The sequence below is a fragment of the Jaculus jaculus genome, chromosome 19, assembly GCF_020740685.1.
Source record: "Jaculus jaculus isolate mJacJac1 chromosome 19, mJacJac1.mat.Y.cur, whole genome shotgun sequence".
In the NCBI taxonomy this organism is placed as follows: Eukaryota; Metazoa; Chordata; class Mammalia; order Rodentia; family Dipodidae; genus Jaculus; species Jaculus jaculus.
Genome location: NC_059120.1, coordinates 43794710 through 43816697, shown reverse-complemented (window position 1 = coordinate 43816697; position 21988 = coordinate 43794710). Strand labels below are relative to the sequence as shown.

At 40.3% G+C, this 21988-nt stretch overlaps 1 protein-coding gene across 1 annotated transcript in view; it reads left to right on the top strand.

Annotated features, from left to right (window-relative positions):
* Window positions 1-21988, top strand: part of Gnai3 (G protein subunit alpha i3) — a 42959-nt gene that overhangs the window by 7906 nt on the left and 13065 nt on the right. Inside the window, exons 2-5 of the mRNA XM_004659032.2 lie at window positions 13842-13884; window positions 13994-14135; window positions 18420-18577; window positions 21095-21223. Of these exons, the coding sequence (XP_004659089.1) occupies window positions 13842-13884; window positions 13994-14135; window positions 18420-18577; window positions 21095-21223 (472 nt within the window). The remainder of the gene's footprint in view (window positions 1-13841; window positions 13885-13993; window positions 14136-18419; window positions 18578-21094; window positions 21224-21988) is intronic.

Below are 21988 nucleotides of genomic sequence, written 5' to 3'. Positions count from 1 at the left end.
TTCCTATAATAATTTATTAAGAAATCTGTTTATAGTTTTAGATAGAAATAGTTTTCTGTTTTTTTTTTGTTTTTGTTTTTGGAGGTAGCTCAAGCTGACCTGAAATTCACTATGTGGTCTCAGGTTGGCCTAGAACTCACTGCAATCCTCCTACCTCTGCCTCCCCAAGTGCTAGGATTAAAGGCTTGTGCCACCATGCCTGGCATAAATTTTTCTATTTTAAATTGAAATTTTATAAATATTTATTTTTGTTGGAAGATCAAAGTGAGGGTATGATTCTAACATTTTCAGATGTCAAAATTTGGTATATATGGGGTCTGATGAATGAATTTAGCAATGCAATTAACTTTGGAGAACATCTCCAGTATAATGAAGAATTATTTTTCTGAATTAAAATGAGGTCTTTGGGGCTGGAGAGATGGCTTAGCGGTTAAGGCGCTTGACTGCAAAGCCCAAGGACCTCTGTCCGATTCCCCAGTACCCATGTAACTCAGATGCGCATGTGTCTGGAGTTCGTTTGCAGTGGCTGGAAGCCCTGGTACGCCCATTCTCCCTCTCTCTCACTCTGCCTCTTTCCCACTTTCAAATAAATAAAAATAAAATATTTTTTAAAAATGAGGTCTTTGGAGTACTTATGCATTGCAATTGTTTGTGGCATTTCTGTTCCTTTTTATTCCATATTAAAAATAGTTCTCAGTTTTGTCATATAAAAATATCATTTAATTAGTGCCAGCACAAAAATAGTTTTTTGTTGCCCTGCTTTCAAAGAAGAAAAAGGAAACTTAATAACCATAGGCCAAAATTAGAGCATTCAGTCAGTTTGAGAATAATCTGTCTCCATGCTGACAAATGACAGCTTCCCAAACATTCTTATATTTTTGGTGAGGAAGAAACCCAACTTCTGTCCATTCATTGGTCAGCTGCCAGAACTCAGGTTGTATTGTCCATTTGCTCAGTTAATAACATTTTGGTAATCTTTAGGGGCAGAGTGAACTGCCTATTTCTTCGTAACCAAACCAGTATATTCCTTAAGTGATTTATGATTTTGAAAATATATTTTTTAGTTTTATTTATTTATTTGAGAGAGAAAGAGAAATAGAATGCATGTCCCACCTTGTGCAATCTGGCCTACATGGGTACTGAAGAATCACCTGGGTCCTTGGGCCTTGTAGGCAAGTGCCTTAACCGCTAAGCCATCTCTCCAGCCCTTGTTAGGTTTTTTAAAAAAGATTTCTTAGGCTGAAGAGATAACAATGTTTGTTTTGTTATATATGTTACAAAAATTCCTATTTGTATAGTCAATATTTAATTTAAAAAACTCAAACATTTTAAAGGACACACAAAGTTTTAATTAAATTGTCTAATTAAAGACAATTTCGTTCCTTTTTTTTTTTTCTGTTTTTGGTTGAAAGGACAGAAAACATTTAAGCTAGCTGAGTTGGAGGGTGAGTTATTGTTATCACAGAGGGAGTGTTTTGCAATACAAGAAAAGTTGAAGATCAGTGTGGTTAATCTTGGTTGTCAATTTGATAGGATTTTAGAATCACTATAGGAACAAGGTTCAGGCATGTTTGTGAGGGATTCATTAGATTCATTGAGGTGGTTAGAACCAGGCTAAATGTGGGAGCAATACCATTCCATGAACGGGGGTTCTGGATTTCCTACAAAGGAGAAGGCTGAGCACAGCATTCATTGTACTTGGAATCCTGACCCTGAGTGCATGTGAGCAGATGCCTCCTGTTCCTGCTGCCACGGCTTCCTTGCCATACTGGGCCCTGTTCCCTTGAAATAAACTCTTTTTTTTCCTTCCTCCCTGTCTGTCTGTCTGTCTGTCTCTGTCTGTCTCTCTCTCTCTCTCTCTCTCTCTCTCTCTCTCTCTCTCTCTCTTTTTCTTTCTTTTTAGTAGGTTCTCATTCTAGTTCAGGCTGACCTGGGTTTCACTATGTAGTCCCAGGATAGCCTTAAACTCAGAGCAATCTCCCTACCTTTGCCTTCCAAGTGCTGAGAGTAAAGGTGTGGGTCACCACACCCAGTTTAAATTGCATTTTTGAGATATTTGTCACAGCAACAAAAACAGTAACTATAACTAATACCTGGCCTTCTGAATCTTATTTCACTAAATGTGTGATGATCTCTGGTTCCACCCCCCTTTTTTTTTCAGATGATAGAATTTCATCTTTATGGCTGGATAAAACTCACTGTAGATGCATATCCATCCATATGTGGATGAGTATGTGGGCTGGATCTGTATCTCGTCTCTTGGGAATAGTGCAGGAATAAAATGGACGATGATCTCTTTGGTATGCTGACTTAGATTCCTTCAGTTATATAACCAGAAGTGATAGAGCTGGTTCATGCAGTACTATTTTTAGTACTGATTTCCATAGTGGTTATACCAGTTTGCATTCCCACCAGCATCCTATGAGGGGTCATCTTTCCCCTCCTTACCAGCATTTCTTTGTTTTCTTGATGGGATAACCATTCTTAACTGGGGTGAGATGGAGCCTTACTATAGTTTTGGTTTGTCTAATGGCTAAGGATATTGAACATTTTTCTTAGATTTATTGACTATTTGTATTTCTACTTTAGAGAACTGTGTCCAGTTTATTTGCCCATTCTTTGATTGGATGGATTATGTGTGGTTTTCTTTTCTGTTTTAATTTTTGAGTTCTTATAGAGTGTAGTTGTTAGTCCCCTGTTAAGAATACATTCTGTAGGCTGTCTCTTCACTGCTAATTGTTTTCTTTGCTCTGCAGAAGCTAGTTAGTTTTATAACACCCTGAACTATTGGAGTCCTTTTCAGAAAGTTCCTCCCTATGTTTTCCTATAGCAGTTTCAGAGCTTTGAGTCTTACATTAAAGTATGTGATTCGCTTTGTATTGATTTTTGTCCAGGGTGGGAGGAGCGGTCTACTCTTATTTTTACACATGGCTAAGCCAGTTCTCTAAGCACCATTTGTTAGTCATTTTCCAGCATGCATGCATGTACACACACGCGCGCACACACACACACACACTTAAATTTATTTGAGAGAGAGAGGGGAGAGAGGAAGAGGCAGATAGAGAGCGAGAGTGGGCATACCAGGGCTTCCAGCCACAGCAAAGGAACTCCAGATGCATGTACCGCCTTGTGCTTCTGGCTTATATGGGTATTGGGGAATCGAACCTGGGTCCTTAGGCTTCACCTTAGTCACTAAGCCATCTCTCTAGCTCCAGTGTATACTTTTGGAACTTGTCAAAAGTGTAATGGCTCAATGAAGTTTCATAAAATTTGCCCTTTAAGCCTTTTTGGTGATGAGTGTCTGGTTGCATCCTAGAAAAAAAAATTTTTTTTTTCAAAAAAGACTCATCTCTGTCTTAGTTATACCATTAAAGTGTTTGTTCATTCACTGAACAAATATTTAGTGAGTTTTCACACACTCTTTAAGTGTTAGAGTAGCAGAGTGAATGGAATAGATTCGTAGCAACTTATTTGAGTAAGGTTAGAGCAAAGTGAAGCTAATGAGCGGGAATTTATTTTTTATTACAGTCATAGGATGAGAGTTGAAAGCCTAGCCAGGAGTGGGTGTGGGGGCTGAGTGAAGAGAGCAGAGGAGTGGAAATCTGTTTCTGTTAACTGCCCACATTGAAAATTCCGTCCATTGCAACTGGCATTTACAAAATGTGATTGGGCAACCGCTGAATATCGTAGAAACTCAAGCCATTCATCCCACAGATCATTGTGATCTGTGCCTCCTCTGTCCTAGATTGTTCTCTGGGTTTGGAGAAGGGGCCACAGAAAGAAAGCATTGTTTGTGATTTCAAGGATTATGTTTTTGAGTTTAGGGCTGGTGGAGTTCTGAAACAGGCACAAACTGAAATAATTATAAAAATTGACCAAGTACTAGGTGTGTGACACTGTTGGGTTGGGCTAAGCCTGGTCAGGGTGCTCTCACAGGAGAAGTACACAGACTACACAAGGCATGGAAAGGTTTAGGTCATGCGAAAACAAGTTTCATAACTAAATTTACAAAAATTAAGAAAATCTATTAACAGCTTTTGAAAAGGTGGGATTAGGAGCTAGTAAGATAGTCAAATTAAAAAAAATATATTTATCTCTGCCTCATTCTCTCTGTCACTCTCAAATAAGTAAAAATAAACAAAAAATATTTATTTTGAGAGAGAGACCCCTCCCCCCCACCACACACAGATATATAGAGAAAATGGGAACTCCAGGGTCTCTAGCCACTGCAAAGGACCTCTAGACACATGTGCCACCTTGTGCATCTGGTGTACGTGGATACTGGGGAGTCAAACCTGGGACCTTAGGCCTCATAGGTAAATGTCTTAACCACTAAGCCATCTCTCCAGTCCTCAATATATATATATATGGAGTAACAGAGCAAAGAATAGCCGGGCATGGTAGCACACGTCTTTAATCCCAGAACTCAGAAGGCAGAGGTAGGAGGATTGCTGAGAGTTTGAGGCCATCTTGAGGCTACATAGGGAATTCCAGGTCAGCCTGAGCTATAGTGAGACCCTGCCTCTGAAAACAAAACAAACAAGCAAAAAAAGACATGAGTGACTGGGAAGGCCAGTCAGAAAGTTAATTTCAGAAATTAACCCCTGTGACTGATACTGTGCCAGCTATCAGAATGGGGGTGATTGCTGTGTTTTGAAAAATGAAGACCTCAGCAAGAACTTGATGGATGCTTTAGGGATGTTTATATGTGCAGAGGCTTAGGTAAAATGAATTATTCTCATACTTTAGGGTTTCTACTAAGAAAGCATGCCAACTTCATAATTCATATAATGAAAACAGATCTCTAATGTCTCCCAGTGTAATTTCTAAATTTACTTGTATTTAAAATCGAAGGTCCAGCAGTTCCAGGCATGTAGGATGCATTTGTTGGAAAGAAATGAATACCAATTTTCATTTGCTCAGAGATTTTTTTTTTCCACTTGTAACTTCTTCTAACCTTTTAATGAGGGGGGAAAACAAACCAAATAACTGTATTATCCTGATATTACAAGAGTATAAATGCCAGTACTTGGGAGGCTGGGGCAGGAGGCTCATGAATTGGAAGGCTGCTCTGGCCTACATAAAGAGAGCCTATCTCAAAAAAAAAAAAAGTAAAAAACAAACAAACAAAAAAAAAAACCACAGCAACAGTTGGATTTTGTTTCTTTGGTTTTTTGCTTTGCTTTGTTTTTCGAGGTAGGGTCTCACTCTAGCCCAGACTGACCTGGAACGTACTATAGTCTCATGGTGGCCTCGAACTCACAGCGATCCTCCTACCTCTACCTCCCCAGTGCTGGGATTAAAGGCATGTGCCACCACACCCAGCTCACAATTGGATTTTGTATTGAGTATAGTGCCATGGAAAGTATTTTTCATAAAATGTCATTTTTACACATAATCTGGGTTTTTCTGATGATTCAATGCTATTGAAAATGAATCAGTGGGAGTAAGAGGTCTCCTTGTTGTAAGTAGCATAGGTTGTATACCAGTGATCATTAGTAGGAGGGATTCACATTTCTCCTTCCCCTGCCCCCCACTGCCATCTGTCTTAACAATAGCAGTCTAACTTGAAATCTCTGCTAGTTTGAAACTGTATAATTATAGAGCACCTTCAAACATAAATATAGACACCAGCATGCCCGACAACTCCTTCCATCCTCCTCCCTCCCCATTGCTGTGTACTCTGATTCTTCTCAGTCTGTCCTTTGGGGGGAGGAATATGTGCTGGAGAATTCGCTAATGACTGCATGATGATAGCTATTTTATTTTTAAGTTCATTTGTTCATTGGGTTGGGCAGGTAGATAGAATGGGTGTGTCAGGGCCTCTAGCCACTGGGAATGAACTCCAGACGCATATGCCACCTTGTACATCTGGCTTACGTGGGTCCTGGAGAATTGAACCTGGGTCCTTGGGCTTTGCAGGCATGTTAAGCCATCTTTCCAGTCCACTGGTAGTTGTTTTAAATTGTTGAGCTGCTGTGTTTTGATTTGAGACCTCAGAGTTAAGCGATTTCTTGAGCTTTTAGTGTTAGATGTTCAATTGTAACCATAGAGCATATCTTGGCCAAAACCCTTCATATTTTATAGATAAAGAGACCTACCTTGCACAGTGAGGTGATTTACCCAAGGTCACATAGTTGGACATGGCAGAGTAGCACAAAGATTTTCTCTTTTGACTTTATTACAACATGGTGTTGTGAGTTAGAAACAAACAAACAAAAAAGATCTTTTTAAGTGGGTTGTAAATGAAAGGTGAGTATTAGAACAACATCAGGTTTTCATACACACTTGCATCTTGGTGGTGTGGGAATGTCTCTGCCTGTTGTAGTCATGTGTGCCCATAGATACGACAGTGGGAGGCCTGTACAGGAGTGCGTTTTGGCCCAGCACTGGCTAGACGGTCCAAAAGTAGTGTTCAGTTTTGGAACCTAGCTATTCAGACTTAGGAAGAAAGGACTGTGCACCACTTATAATTTTGAGTTATTAGATCTTTTAAGATGGTTTATATCATCAGTTATGTCAACTGGGCTGGTCTTGTTTTAAAAAGTCATTGCCATCTCTTTTTTATTATTTATTTATTTATTTATTTGACAGAGAGGGGTAGAGAGAGAATATGAGAATGAGAATGAGAATGGGCATGCCAGGGCATCCAGCCACTGCAAATGAACTCCAGATGTGTGCACTCCCTTGTGCATCTGGCTAACATGGATTTGGGGGGATAGAACCTGGGTCCTTTGGCTTTGTAGGTAAACACATTAACCACTAAGCCATCCCTGCAGCCCTCTTTTTAATATCTATAACATCATAGGTGTTATACTGTGGAGGGGGCTTATTATGCAGCACCTGCTGTTAAGTTTCTTAAAAATAAAATGGAGAACATACGTAGGAAAGTAGAGTGTACAGTAGAGTATATACTAGTGATTTTTTTTATGAGAGAGAGAATGAATGAATTAGGTCCTCCAGCCACTTCAGTGGAACTCTAGATGTATGTGCACATGTGCGACCTTTTGCTCTTGTGTCACTTGCTTCTTGCTTACATGGGACCTGGAGAGTCAAACATGGTTCCTTAATCTTCACAGGCAAGTGCCTTAACCCCCAAGCCATCTCTCCAGCCCTAGTGAATTGTATTTTATCTAGCAGGGTGATCATGTGTTCGAACTCTATGTATACTTAATCTGATTACATACAAGGCAGTTTTCTGAATTTTACCCCTTATTGTCTGCCAGTTGTCTTGCTTCTTTTCCTGGCAATGAGAGACCATCTGTTATAGCTCTTCTGCCTTTTTCCTTTTGAAAATCTTAGTAACTTTACTCTCATCCTTCTGATTTATATAGGATGCTCTTCAGGTAGATATCTTTTTTGGTTTTTCAAGGTAGGGTTTCATTCTAGACCAGGCTGACCGGGAACTCTCTCTGTAGTCCCAGGTTGGCCTCAAACTCACGGTGATCCTCATACCTCTGTCTCCTGACTGCTGGGATTAAAGGCATATGCCACCACACCCAGCCAGATAGCCTTAAAAAAAATTATTTATTTGTTAGAGAGAGAGAGATAGGCAGATAGAGTATGGGTGCGCCATGGCCTTAAGCCACTGCAAACAAACTAAACATATCCACCACCTTGTTTATCTGACTTACATGGACATTGGAGAATCAAACCTGGGTCCTTAGGCTTTGCAGGCAAGTGCCTTAACCGCTAAGCTATCACTCCAGCCCCAAATGTACTTTTAAAGCTCCTAAATTCATCTGATCCCGCTCTTTTGTATTCCTGTGACCTCCCACCTTTTCTTTCTTACATAGCTCTTCCCCGCTCACCGCCCTCATTACCGCCTTCGTGTCCTCAGTCCTTCACTCCCTCTCATTCCGAGCTCTAGTCTTCACTGCGGTAGTCAGCACTACTTGTCTCACTCTTTGTCTCTTCTTTCTCTGGTGGACTGAAGATGGGCAAATGAATGTTCCCTTAAACTAATGCATTTTTTAAAGAAATACAGGAAAAAAGATGTAGATAAAATTAGAAAGTCTCAAACTACACATAAGTAGCTGGAGGAGAGGTGGAACATGGGAAGCATCTTGGGTAAAACCTGAAAGCCAGATGGCATAAAAGAGAGAGCTTACTACTGGAGTAGCGGTACACAGAGGGTTGAAGTGAATAGACCCCAGACCTAACAGGAAAGGATTACAGAAGGTGTTCATAGGTTGTCATTAAACTGATGATGATTTTTAAAATAATGTTATTTGGAAATTATGAGAAAGCAAAGGGATTTTAAAATGAAAGTTCAAGCCGGGCGTGGTGGCGCATGCCTTTAATCCCAGCACTTGGGAGGCAGAGGTAGGAGGATCGCCATGAGTTCAAGGCCACCCTGAGTCTACAGAGTTAATTCCAGGTCAGCCTGGACCAGAGTGAGACCCTACCTAAAAAGAAAAAGAAAGTTCAAGAAAATTACAGCCGTAACATACTAGGCAAAGTGCCAGGCTTAGTTAGATATGTGAGGAGTAGAAGAGGATTGCTTTGAGAAATGTTTAAGGAGAGAGATTTAAAAAATGTTTCATTTTTATTTATTTGAAAGAGTATGCAAATGTAAGGCAGATAGAGATAGAAAATGGGCACTCTAGGACTTCCAGACACTGCAAATGAACTCCAGACACTTGGGCCACCATGTGCATCTGGCTTTATGTGAGTACTGGGAAATCGGACCTAGGTCCTTTGGCTTTCAGTCAAGCACCTTAACTGATACACTATCTCAAGGAGAGAGATTTTGTTACAGCTTGGTCGGGAAAACAGTGAGTAGGTTTCAGTGGCACTTAGATTTCATACTTGGAAGATGGGTAGGATGGTAGCACTTTTCATGATCTAGAAGCTGAATGGGCCAGAACCTTTTATCATGAAGTGATTCATTCCTTATATGTTTAAAATGCCCAGGAACATTCATTGAGACGTACCCTTAGGTGGTCAGAGGGCTTCCTTTTATGAGATGAACTGGATGCCTAATAAAGCTTAGGGGGAAATACTTAATGTGATAATAAAAGAACTGACATTTTCTCCTTTTTGTGGTGCTAGGAATAGAACCTCAGACTGTGCACATGGTAGGCATTATCCAAGGGTAACTTTGACAAATTCATAGAGGGCTGGAGAGATGGCTTAGCCATTAAGGTGCTTGCCTGTGAGGCCTAAGGACCCAGGTTTGATTCCCCAGTACCCACATAGGCCAGACACACATGGTGGCACATGTGTTTGTTTATGGTGGCTAGAGGCTCTGGTGCACCTATTCTCTCGGTATATCAAATAAGTAAACAAGTAAATAAAATACTTAAAAAAGAAAAATCAGAAAGAAGACAATGTATTTTTTGGTTTTAAAGTTAGCATTTTCATAGAGTAGAACTTAATGAGATGGGTGGAAATGATGCTGAGATTAATAGATTTGTTGACAGCCTCTCACAATAATCTGATATGAAGGGCAGGGTTGCTTTTTTCAATATGTAAAAACAATCATTTGTTACTTCATTAACCTGTTGGTTTCTTAGTGAATTAGTTCTTGCTAATATAAGATAATCTAGGAATTAGGAATTTTAAACAATTTAGAATATAACTGACATGCATTTGTATTTTCTTCCCGAGAACTGAATCATTACTGTTTCTAGATATGTATAAGGACAGTCACTTCTTTTGACAGTGTCATTTGAATTTTAACTTATATTTTGGGTGATAAAGTTGAGAAATGTTTAGCAAAATGTCATGTTTCTTAAGTGTGCATTTGTTCAATATTTCTTTAAGTACCTAATAGATGTCAGACTCAGTTTGACACCCTGGGAAATACAGGGATGCATTGCCTTCACTGAGCTGTTTTAATGAGGAAGAAAAGAAATCAGCAAGTCTGACCTGTGTAGAAGAATAGATGCTGTGAAGGGTAAGGGGAGACTGATGAAGTGGGAGCTATCTTGATAAATTCACTAGGGAATGCATGGAGGAGTAAAAATGTTAGTGAAGAAAATCCGGATGAAAATTACTTCAAGAAGAAGGAACGGCAAATTGGAAGATCATGAGTCAGAACGTAGCTCAGTGAGAACCAGTTTAGCATGTTGGAGGACAAGCAAAAAAGCTGGTCTGACAAGAGCAGTGAGAATAAACTGTAGACTAATAGGAAATGAGGGTGAGGAAATAGGCAGGGCCAGCATATATTGAATCTTATTGCCCATGCATTTTATTTCAAGTGTAAAGGGAGGCCATGGGCCAACTCTAGCGAGAGTTGTGACATGATCCTGCTGGGCATGGCAGTGCACACCTATAACCTATAACCCTAACACTTGGGAAGCAAAGAGAGGAGGAACTCTGTAAGTTCAGGCCAGGGCTACGTAGACCCTGTCTCCAAAAAAAAAAAAAAAAAATTGTGACAAGATCTGATAGACTTTTTGCAAAGTTTACTGTGGTCACGAAGTGAAAAACTGACAATAGTAGAGGCAAAGCTTGAAGCATTGGCATTTAGGAAGCTTTGCAGTGAATTAAGTTTGTGGTTTCCAGTGTGCAAATAGCAAACTGCTAAAACTATATTTATTTACATTTTACTTTAAAAAATTAAACCTTACTAATATTTAATGTATGCTGGCATTGGAACCCCATTCCATCTGCAAGTTTGTTCTATGCCAGTCAGTTAACAAAGGTGTCATTTACTGGGATGAGAAAACTGAGGGAAGAGCAGGACATGTTTGAAGTGGAAATGGGGAGTAAATAGTTCAGTATTGGGCATTTATTATTTTTTTTATGAAAGAGAGAGCAAATTGGTATGCCAGGACCTTAGCTACTACAGACGAAGTCCAGACATGTGTGCCATGTTGTATGCATGCCAGTACCTGTGCGCATGTGTCCCCTTATACATGTGACTTATGTGGGTTTTGGGAAGTTGAGCCTGGGTCCTTAGGCTTTGCAGGCAGTGCCTTAATTGCTAAGCCATCTCTCCAGCCCAGTATTGGGCATTTTAAGTTTGAGAGTCCTACTAGAGATTTATCAAACAGGTGGAGTATGGAGCCAAGGTTAGAAAGCAAGATTAGAGGGCTGGAGAGATGGCTTAACAGTTATAGCGCTTTCCTACAAAGCCAGAGGACCCAGGTTTGATTCTCCAGGTCCCATGTATACTAGAGGCCCTGGCATGCCCATTCTCTTTCTCCCTCCCTCCCTCTCTTCCTTCCTCCCTCCTTCCCTTTCTCTGTCTCAAATACATATCTTTTTAAAAAAGAAAGCAAGATTAGAGGTCTAAATTTGAGAATCTAGCATAGAAACCATATGCCAACTTTGAAGCCAAACTGAATGCAAATTTCAATTTTGCCACTTTGTAATTGTGGACCAGTTACCTGACCACTCTGCTTCATTTATCTCATTTGCGGATTGAGAATGATAGTATCTACCCAGAGTTTTTGTGAAGATTAAATGAGCTAATGTCAGCAAAGTTCTTAGAATATCCTGACACATGGTTTTCATTGGATGTTAACAATTATTAGTTCATGAATGGTGCTTAAAACCGTGGGACTAGAAAACTTAGAGAACAATTGTAGACAGAGAAAAGAACCAAGAACAAACCCTAAACCAGTACCACCTTTAGAATTCAGATTGTCAGAGGAGACTAAGGAGTCAGAAGTAGGAAGGTGTGATGCTTGGAAAGCTGTGTAGAGGAAACAAAAGTATTGCAAGGAGGAGAAGTCATCAACTTGGAAAAATTCTGTTTGAGAGGCAAAGTTATGACCAAGAAATCACCATGATGGGCAGGGAGGTAACTTGCTAGACAAACTGGTTGCTGTGCGAATATGAGAATGTGAGTTTGGATCCCCAGTACACATTGTGCATGGCAGCACAAGCCTGTAAGCCCAGCACTGAGGAGGTGGAGATGGGAGGATCCTTAGGGCTTGCTAGCCAGCTACTTCAGTTGAATCTATGAGCTCTAGATTCGGCAAGACAACACTATTTCAAAGAATAAAGTGAGGAGCAACTGGGGATGATCCCCAGTGTCACTTCTGGCCTCCCACATGCGTACCCACATACATGCACCACACATACGCACAGAGAGAGAGGGAGGGAGGAAGAGAGGCTATTGAGTTTGTCAAGACTGAAGTGGTTTGGAGACCTTGTGGTTTCAGTCGAGTGGTGGGGGAAAGCCTGATTGGCATGGGTAACGGAGAGAATTGTAGACACATAATGAAGACAGTGAGTACAGGTGACATATTAGAACTTTGTTTTTTTCCCCCATGAAGAAGGGTCTCACTCTAGCCCAGGCTGACCTGGGATTCACTATGTAGTCTCAGGGTGGCCTCAAACTCACAGTGATCCTCCTGCCTCTGCCTCCCAAGTGCTGGGATTAAAGGCATGTGCCACCATGCTCGGCTTAGAAGAGTTCTACTGTGAAGAGGTTCGGGGAAAGTGGAATAGTGACTAGAGGAGAATAAGTGGCGTCAAGGAAAGGTAGGGGTAGAGTATATGTTTTAAATACAGTGTATAGGAAGTTTGTATACTAATGGGACTGACTGGTGAGGAGAGAAAAATCAGTATTTTAGTGACACTGGAAATTATAACTGCCACAACCTTGAGGTAAAATGAAGTAGATAAGTGTACAAGGAGAGTGGTTAAGTCTCTTAAGACATTGGAAGAAACAGTTCACCCATTAATGAAGTTAGAGAATACTACTAGAGGTCCAGATCAATAAGAAGATTTGCTTATGGGGAAATGAAGTCATTTTCTCTGATGATTTTAATCTTTCTTTCTTTCTTTTTTTTTTTTTAAGGTAGGTTCTTGCTGTAGCCTAGGTTGACCTGGCATTCACTATTTAGTGCCATGCTGGTCTGGAACTCATGGCAATCCTCATATCTCTGCCTCCCAACTACTGGGACTAAATGTGTGCCCTACCACGCCCATCTTAATACTGCTTTTAAGAAAGGAGCAGGGGGCTGGAGAGATGGCTTAGCGGTTAAGCGCTTGCCTGTGAAGCCTAAGGACCCCGGTTCGAGGCTCGGTTCCCCAGGTCCCACGTTAGCCAGATGCACAAGGGGGCGCACGCGTCTGGAGTTCGTTTGCAGAGGCTGGAAGCCCTGGCGCGCCCATTCTCTCTCTCTCCCTCTATCTGTCTTTCTCTCTGTGTCTGTCGCTCTCAAATAAGTAAATAAATAATTTAAAAAAAAAAAAAAAGAAAGGAGCAGGGTCATCCTCTAGGAATGAGAAGTGGGGAGGGTCACATGAGGCTTTTTGGAAAGCAGGAAGATGTAGGCTGCAGATTGTCAAGCAGTTCTGAAAACCTATTTGCCGTTTGTAATCTTGAAATTGGGGTGATTTTAGTTGGCTATAGAAAGAAGTGCAATTCTCTCCCCCCTCCAAGGGAATATACAGTGAAAAAGCATAGTTAGTGCCCTTTCTGTTTACATTTTGAACCTCTTTAGCTCCATGATGGAGAGTACTGCTCCTGGAACATTCCTCAGGTCCATGGAGACACAGTCAAAGAAGAATTAATTAAAATGAATGTGCCATAGGCCAAGAAATAATCATTCATTTTGTCCATGTATGTCATGTTTTATGATGAGTTACTGTAAATGTTTATATTGCTGTTTTTGAGTACGCATATTTCACCTAAATTGTATCCAGCAGGCCTTGGGGACACTGCCAGTAGATAATACTTTATTGCTCAGTTTTGTAAGGAAAACAAAATGCTCTCATTGAGAAGCTCATACTTTCCCTGATTTGCATGAAAGCCTTACCAAAAATTTTCGTAGCACTTGTAGCTTCTATTTAGCCTCCATTTATCAGTCATGTTGACTTCATAGCTCTGTGTTTGACTACAGAGAAATTCAAAGTCTGGTTTTCTTTTCTTTCAGGTGCTGGAGAATCTGGTAAAAGCACCATTGTGAAACAGATGAAGTAAGTTCAACAAGACCTTTTAAAGACTAGATTTCCACCTCCTGCATCAGAAGTTCATAGTATTTTTCATTTTGGGTTCATGTATTGACTGTGGTTTCTTCTTTTAAAGAATCATTCATGAAGATGGCTATTCAGAAGAAGAATGCAAGCAGTATAAAGTAGTTGTCTACAGCAACACTATTCAGTCCATCATTGCCATCATAAGAGCCATGGGACGGTTGAAGATCGATTTTGGGGAAGCTGCCAGAGCAGTAAGTATTCTCATTTCTTCTTCGCCTCCTTTTATTCAGGAGATGCAGTTAAGCCAAATTTGTCATGTTTTAGGAAAATGAATTTAAGCTAAAAGATAAAATGGAACAAAGTACAGTGTATGCATTTTTGAAGAGTATTAGCAGTCTCCTTTTGGAAGGTAAGTTCCTGCCACAAAAAGAGCTTAGGAAATGGGATTATGTAGATATGCTGTAGGTTTCTGTATTAACTGTTATTTAGTTATGTGCACTCTTTACAATACTGTTGACTTTTAAAAATGTGCATGGACATGTGTTTGTGTGCATGCACGTGGAACCCAGAGTACAATCTTGATCAGTAATGCAACCCACCTTTTTTGTTGTTGTTTGTTTGTTTGTTTGTTTGTTTGTTTTTGAAATACAGTTACTCTAGCCCAGGATGATCTGGAACTCTACTCTGTAGTCTCAGGCTGACCTCAAACTCACAGGAAGCCTCCCCTTCTGCTTCCTGACTGCTGGGATTAAAGTCATGTGCCATTTTGCCAGCTTTTAGTCCACCTTATTAAATAATTCTGGGGCGGGGGTTTGGGGCTGGAGAGATGGCTTAGCACTTAAGGTACTTGCTTGCAAAGCCTAAGGATCCAGGTTCAATTCTCCATTACCCACGTAAGCTATGTGCATGCACATGGTGGCACATGTGTCTGGAGTTCGTTTGCAGTGGCTAGAGGCCCTGGTGTGCCTATTCTCTATATATATCTGCTTCTCCCCCACCATAAATAGATAAATAAATAAATAAAATATTTTAAATCTTTTATTTTGTTTTTTTGAGGTAGGGTTTCATTCTAGTCCAGGCTGACCTGAAATTCACTATATAATCTCAGGGTAGCCTCGAACTCATGGTGATTCTCCTAACTCTGCCTCTAGAGTGCTGGAATTAATGGTGTGTGCCACCATGCCCGGCTTGCTTTTCTTTCTTCTTTTTTTTTTTTTTAATTTTTTATTTATTTATTTGAGAGCGACAGACACAGAGAGAAAGACAGATAGAAGGAGAGAGAGAGAATGGGCGCGCCAGGGCCTCCAGCCTCTGCAAACGAACTCCAGACGCGTGCGCCCCCTTGTGCATCTGGCTAACGTGGGACCTGGGGAACCGAGCCTCGAACTGGGGTCCTTAGGCTTCACTGGCAAGCGCTTAACCGCTAAGCCATCTCTCCAGCCCATTTTCTTTCTTCTTAATATCACTTTCCTTCTCATTTCTTTCTCCACTTTCCTCCCTATCACCCAATGACTTCTATCTTGTTTATTATATCTGATAATTGGTCAATAATGCTGTATTTGTTATTTATTTTCTTCTCTGTGTTGACTTTTCCTGATTTTTACTCTTAGTTTCTCAAACTTTTTCCATTTTTACTTATGTCATCCTGTTTGCCCTATTTCTCTTTAAAATAAGTGTGTGTGTGTGTGTGTGTGTAATTTTTTGGTTTTTCGAGATAAGGTCTTGCTGACCTGGAATTCACTATGTAGTCTTAGGGTGGTCTTGAACTTACGGAGATCCTCCTACCTCTGCCTCCCAAGTGCTGGGATTAAAGATATGTGCCACCCCACCTGGCTTAAAAAATATTTTTATTTATGGGGGGATGGGCAAGCCAGGCCCTCCAGCCACTGTAAACAAACTCCAGACACATTCACCACCTTGTGCATCTGGCTTACATGGACACTGGGGAATCAAACCTGGGCCCTTACACTTACACTTTGCTGGCAGATTATCTTAACAGCTAAGTCATCTCTTCAGCCCTGTTCTTTTTTTTCTTGACCACTCCTCCCCCATTCATTTCATTCCTTTATCAAATGTTATTGGTCTTTGGGTTCTAATCCTCCTGTATCACTACATGCAGTTGACATGTTTAGTTTCTGCATCTCTCAGGACTCCAACATCCACGTCTCCTGATCAACAGTCCTGTGTAACTTTTTAAAAGTTTATTTTTTATTCTTTCATATGTAAGTAAGCATTTGTATTTCATGTCTTTTCTTTGCCTAGATTTTTAAAAAATATATTTTTATTTATTTATTTGAGAGAGAAAGAGGCAGAGAGAGAAAGAATAGAGAATGGGCACACCAGGGCTTCCAGCAGCTGCAAACAAACTCCAGATGCATGTGCCACCTTGCGCATCTGTCTTAAGTGGGTCCTGGGAAATCAAACCTTGGTCCATTAGCTTTTAACTAATAAACTGTGTCTGAAACTCATGGCATTTTTATCATCTTGTTCTTTTACCATTTCCCCCCCTTCCTGCTGCTTTCTTTATTTTTCTCTTGAAGCATTATTAGAATTACTTACTCTAAAGACAACTTTTCCCCCCCTGAGGGATTTATTTCTTGTTCTAGGTTTCCAGCTTCTTATATGCCTGCCTCAGTCTCTTCTTCCTGTTCTGCTCTATAGAATGAAGGAAAACAAAACCTTAACTTTTTCCTTAAATTTTTAAATTTTTATTTTATTTTTTCAATTTTTATTAATATTTTCCATGATTATAAAAAACATCCCATGGTAATACCCTATCTACCCCCTCCCCCCACTTTCCCCTTTGAAATTCTGTTCTCCATTATATCCCCTCCCCATCTCAATCAGTCTCTCTTTTATTTTGATGTCATGATCTTTTCCCCCTCTTATGATGGTCTTGTGTAGGTAGTGTCAGGCACGGTGACGTCATGGATATCCAGGCCATTTTGTGTCTGGGGGAGCACGTTGTAAGGAGTCCTACCCTTCCTTTGGCTCTTACATTCTTTCCGCCACCTCTTCCGCATTAGACCCTGAGCCTTGGAAGGTGTGATCGAGATGTTATTCAGTACCCCAGTCACTTTTTTCTAGCACTGTGATACCTTTTGAGTCATCTTTAAATTTATTTTTATTTCAGAGACAGAGCGTGGGCGAAGGGGTGGCTAGATAGAGAAAAAAAATGGGCATGCGGGGCCTCTAGCTGCTACAAACAAACTGTAGACCCATACACCACCTTGTGCATCTGGCTTACATGGATCCTCGGGAATCAAACCTGGGTTCTTTGGCTTTGCAGGCAAGTGCCTTAACCACTAAGCTGTCTCTCCAGCCCTTTTCCTTAAACTTGATTGAGATTTTTAAAAATATTTTTTTCGAAATAGAATTTCAAAGGAGAAAGTGGGGCAGGGAGGGAATTAACATGGGATTTTTTTTTTATAATCATGGAAAATGCTAATAAAAATTTAAAAAAATATTTTTTTCATTTGAGAGAGAGTTTGGCTGTGTCAGGGCTTTTAGCTGCTGTGAATGAATTCCAGATTCATGAGTCTTTGTGTATCTGTGTTATGTGGGTACTGGGGAATTGAACTTAGGCTGTCAGGCTTGCAGGCAAGTACCTTAATTATTGAGGCATTTCTCAGGCCCCCTTGAATAATAATTTAGTCCCTGCGACATATTTAGAATTCACCTCTTGTCTTCTAGTCATTTCATTTCTACTTTTGTTTTTGTTTTTGAAGGTAGGGTCTCTCTCTAGTCCAGGCTGACCTGGAACTCACTATGTAGTCTCAGAGTGGCCTTGAACTCATAGTGATCAACTTACCTCTGCCTCCTGAGTACTGGGATTAAAGGCGCGCGCCCCCACGCCCGGCCCGTTTCTATTTCTGTCATAGGCTTCCTTCAGCAGAATGGGAACATATTGTATGTAGCTATGCCACAAACTAGGTTTTTTCCCCCTGCCAGTAATTGTGAGTGATCAGGATCGGGATTTTTGGGTCAGTCAGAAGAGATCTTTTATAAGGATGGTGCCGTGACTTGGAGAAGTAGGGGGAAGTAAAACCATTATTTGGTTTAGTCTGGATCTATAACTAGTAGAATGAGAAGGGGGAAAGACTTAGCTTCAAGTTTACTCATCCTGTCTTATCAGAAAAGGTCTCTTTGTAACAGCTTTTTTTTCTTTCTCACAACAATTCTCTTACCTCTGCCTCCCAAGTGTTGGGGTTAAAGGCATGTGCTGCCACACCGGGCTTGTAATGCCTCTTTTAAAGTATGCCTTTGGGGCTGCAAACATGAGGCTCAGAGTTCAGATCCTCAGCACCCACGTAAAAGCTGGCTGGTGGTATACACCTCTAATCTTGTGCTGAGGAGGCAGAGAGAGGAGCTTGGGGGCTTGAGAAACATACCTGACGTCAATCTCTGCCTTCCACAGGCATGCACACACAGAAAAGCAATAATATATGACTTTGTTTGTGTCTGTGTCAAGAAGACTTGTTGAATCTTAAAGACATGAAGGCTCACTTGTCTCTTAACCGCTTTCTTTTCTTCAGGACGATGCGCGACAGTTGTTTGTTTTAGCTGGCAGTGCTGAAGAAGGAGTCATGACCTCAGAGCTAGCGGGAGTGATTAAACGGTTATGGCGAGATGGTGGAGTGCAAGCGTGCTTCAGCAGATCCAGAGAGTATCAGCTCAATGATTCTGCTTCATAGTAAGTCATCTGTTTGCTTGTTTTTGTAAAACTAATAACGTGCTGACCCAAGAGAAAGTTCGTGCCCTTTATTAAGGAAACTTTCATAAGTCTGTAGAGTCCTTTATTATAATTCTCTCAGTGTTAGATTAGCTCCATGGTATGTTTCTAGTAAGCAAATAAAGGAGAGGCATCTGAAAGGTGTAGGTGCTGACTTTCTTCCTACTCGAGTAAGTTCATTCCACTTTGGCCATGCACTTGATAAGACAGCTAGAGAGGAAAGACGGAACTGTGACATACCTTTCTGCATGGCTGAATCTATGTATATGTATGTCATGGATTTCTCTGGTTTCACCACTTATTTTAATTTTTGGTGATATTGAAGATGGAATTGAGGGCCTTATGCTCGGTAGGCAAGTACTATACTGACTTACATCCTCTTTTTACCTTTTGCTTCACACACAGTATCACCAAGTTGCCTATGCTGGTTTTGAAATCACTCTAGCTCAGGCACACCATGAAATTGCAGTCCTGCCTCTGCATCTCAAGTACTGCTTACAAAACTTGCCGCCTGTGATAGTGAACTTGGTATAGACATAGAATGTTAGGTCGTAGAATTAAGTTGAGGTATCTTTTTGACAAAGAAGTTTTCTTAACTGTTAGTTTTATACAATTGGTAATTTATATTTCTGTTAATCTTTTACATGTAATCTTTTTTTTACCCTTTATATGTATTTATTTATAAAACCTGTATTCACAGTATAGTTTTTCAATGTACTTTTTTGAGGACTTGGATGAACACTTGTTACCTGTATCCCTTTCTGTGCCAGATTAAAGCTTTCAATCATGTGCCAGATCACATATCACATATCACATCTTCCTGCTTTTCCCATCCTTATTTTGTCATTAAATTGCTATACAGAATTAACTATTTTAAAAGCTAGCTTGTTTTCTCATGGAAATGACTTGGTAAGTATTTAAGGATTCCTACTCATCTTTTAATAACCTTTTTTAGTTGTATATACTGACAAGTAATTCAGTGGTCATCCAAATAAATAAATAAATATGTATGTATGGATATATATTATATTATAAGCAATATTTTATATATATATGTATATATATATGTATATATATATATATTTATTTATTTGAAAGCGACAGACAGAAAGAGGCAGATAGAGAGAGAGAATGGGTGCACCAGGGCCTCCAGCCACTGCAAACAAACTCCAGATGTGTGTGCCCCCTTGTGCATCTGGCTAATGTGACTCCTGGGGAATTGAGCCTCGAACTGGGGTCCTTAGGCTTCACAGGCAAGTGTTTACCACTAAGCCATTTATCCAGCCCCCAAGGTATATTTTAATTGGCTTTCCCATCATATATTCAGTTAGCTCTGAATCCTGTAACTGCTTGTAATTTATAGACTTGTCTCCTTCACTCCCATAATTATTCATCTAAGCTTGACTCTTAACACTAATGATAGTATTTGGCTTTATAGAAGATCTTTAATGATGGTCTTAAATTAGTGCCACCAGTTTTTTGGTATTTTAGCCTGGAATCAAAGTCTTTTCTTTTTTTCTTTTGCCACAGGGTCTTGCCATGTAACACAGGCTGTTCTGAATCTCCTTATATAGCTCAGATTGGTCTCAAACTTGTGTTCCATCTTTCCCACTCTTCCAAGTGCAGGGTTGACAAGCATACACCAACATTCCTGGCCATGAAATACTCTTACTTAGCTAAATCTTCTACTGAATAGTTAAGTGTGCAACTGACATGCTAAGTTTAAATATCTAAGTACTTAGCCATGCGTGGTGGCGCTTGCCTTTAATCCCAGCACTTGGGAGGCAGAGGTAGGAAGATCACCAAGAGTTCGAGGCCACCTGAGAATACAGAGTGAATTCCAGGTCAGCCTGGGCTAGAGTGAAACTCTACCTCACAAAACAAAAACAAAAACAAATCTAAGTACCTTGTATTTGGTGGGGTTTTTTGTAGTTATTGTTTGGTTGGCTGTGAGCTTTACACAGCAAGCCTCTATATATGAACTCACTATGTAGCCTAGTCTGGCCTACAATCTGCAATCTTCTTTCAGCCTCCTGAGGACTGGGTTACAGGCCTGTGCCACCATGTCTCGCATTGTTTAGGTTTTCTGCTGAATAGTGCCCAGTTTATTTAATAGTAAATGTTAGGAATTTTTCTAAGAATGTTGCTGTGTTTTTAAAATTGGCCTTCACAGTATAATTCTGTAGAATTAGCACTTCTGTTACTGTATTTAGAACCTGTTTCAGTTGTCCCATTGTAGAATCACATTTTTTTTCTTCTGTGTACTGAAGATCTAGCTTTGCTCTGCCCCTTTAGTGACAGGTTCAGATCTACATTGTGTATGGGGTTAGGGCAGGGGAGGGTACTTACTGAAGCTTAGCCTAGGGCCTTGTGCATGCTAGGCCAGTGCTCTACTACTTTAGTCAGGCAACTAGTTTAGTCTGTTGACCATTGTGCATATGGGTGGCTTAACAGATAAAACCATTTATATTTTTCTAGTTACTTAAATGATTTGGATAGAATATCCCAAACCAACTACATTCCCACGCAGCAAGATGTTCTACGGACAAGAGTGAAGACTACAGGCATTGTGGAAACACATTTTACCTTCAAAGAACTATACTTCAAGTAAGCGTTTTTGCTGGATATGACAAATATATCCTACCTTTCTTGTTTTTGTTTTGAGACAGGGTCTTAATATGTAGTCCTTGGTGGTCTGGTATTTTCTGTGTAGACCAGGTTATTCTCAGACTTGCAGTGATTCTCCAATTTCAGCCTCCTGAGTGTTGGGATTGCAGACATATGCCGCCACATGCAGCTTGCTCTCCTACCTTTTGTTAGCGTCTCTTAATGGAGGTAACATTTTTATAGGCAGTATTCCTTGGTTTAGAAACTTAGATTCATCAGCCATTACCTGAATGTTTTGACCAACTAAAGTTTTATTCCAGATGTCCTCAAATATTTGTGTCTTGTTGGAAGAGACTAAATTCAAAACTAAAGATAGCTTACCTATTATTAGAATTAATCATGTCATTACCAATTTGTGTTATTTCAAAGTTTATTTTAAGCTGCTTCTTTGTTAGTCATTAAAACTGGTATTGAGTATCTCTTAGAAGGATAGCAATAATACTAACTGAATAGAGGGGCTGGAGGGACAGCTTAGCGGTTAAGGCGTTTGCCTGCAAAGCCAAAGGACCTCGGTTTGATTCCCCAAGACCCATGTTAGCAAGATGCACAAGGTGGCGTATGTGTCTGGAGTTCAATTGCAGTGGCTGGAGGCCTGCCTGGTGCACCCATTCTCTCTCTCTCTCTCTCTCTCTCTCTCTCTCTCTCTCTCTGTCTTTGAAATAAATAAATAAGTTTTTTTTTTCAGTTGGATAACTTACTGTGTCA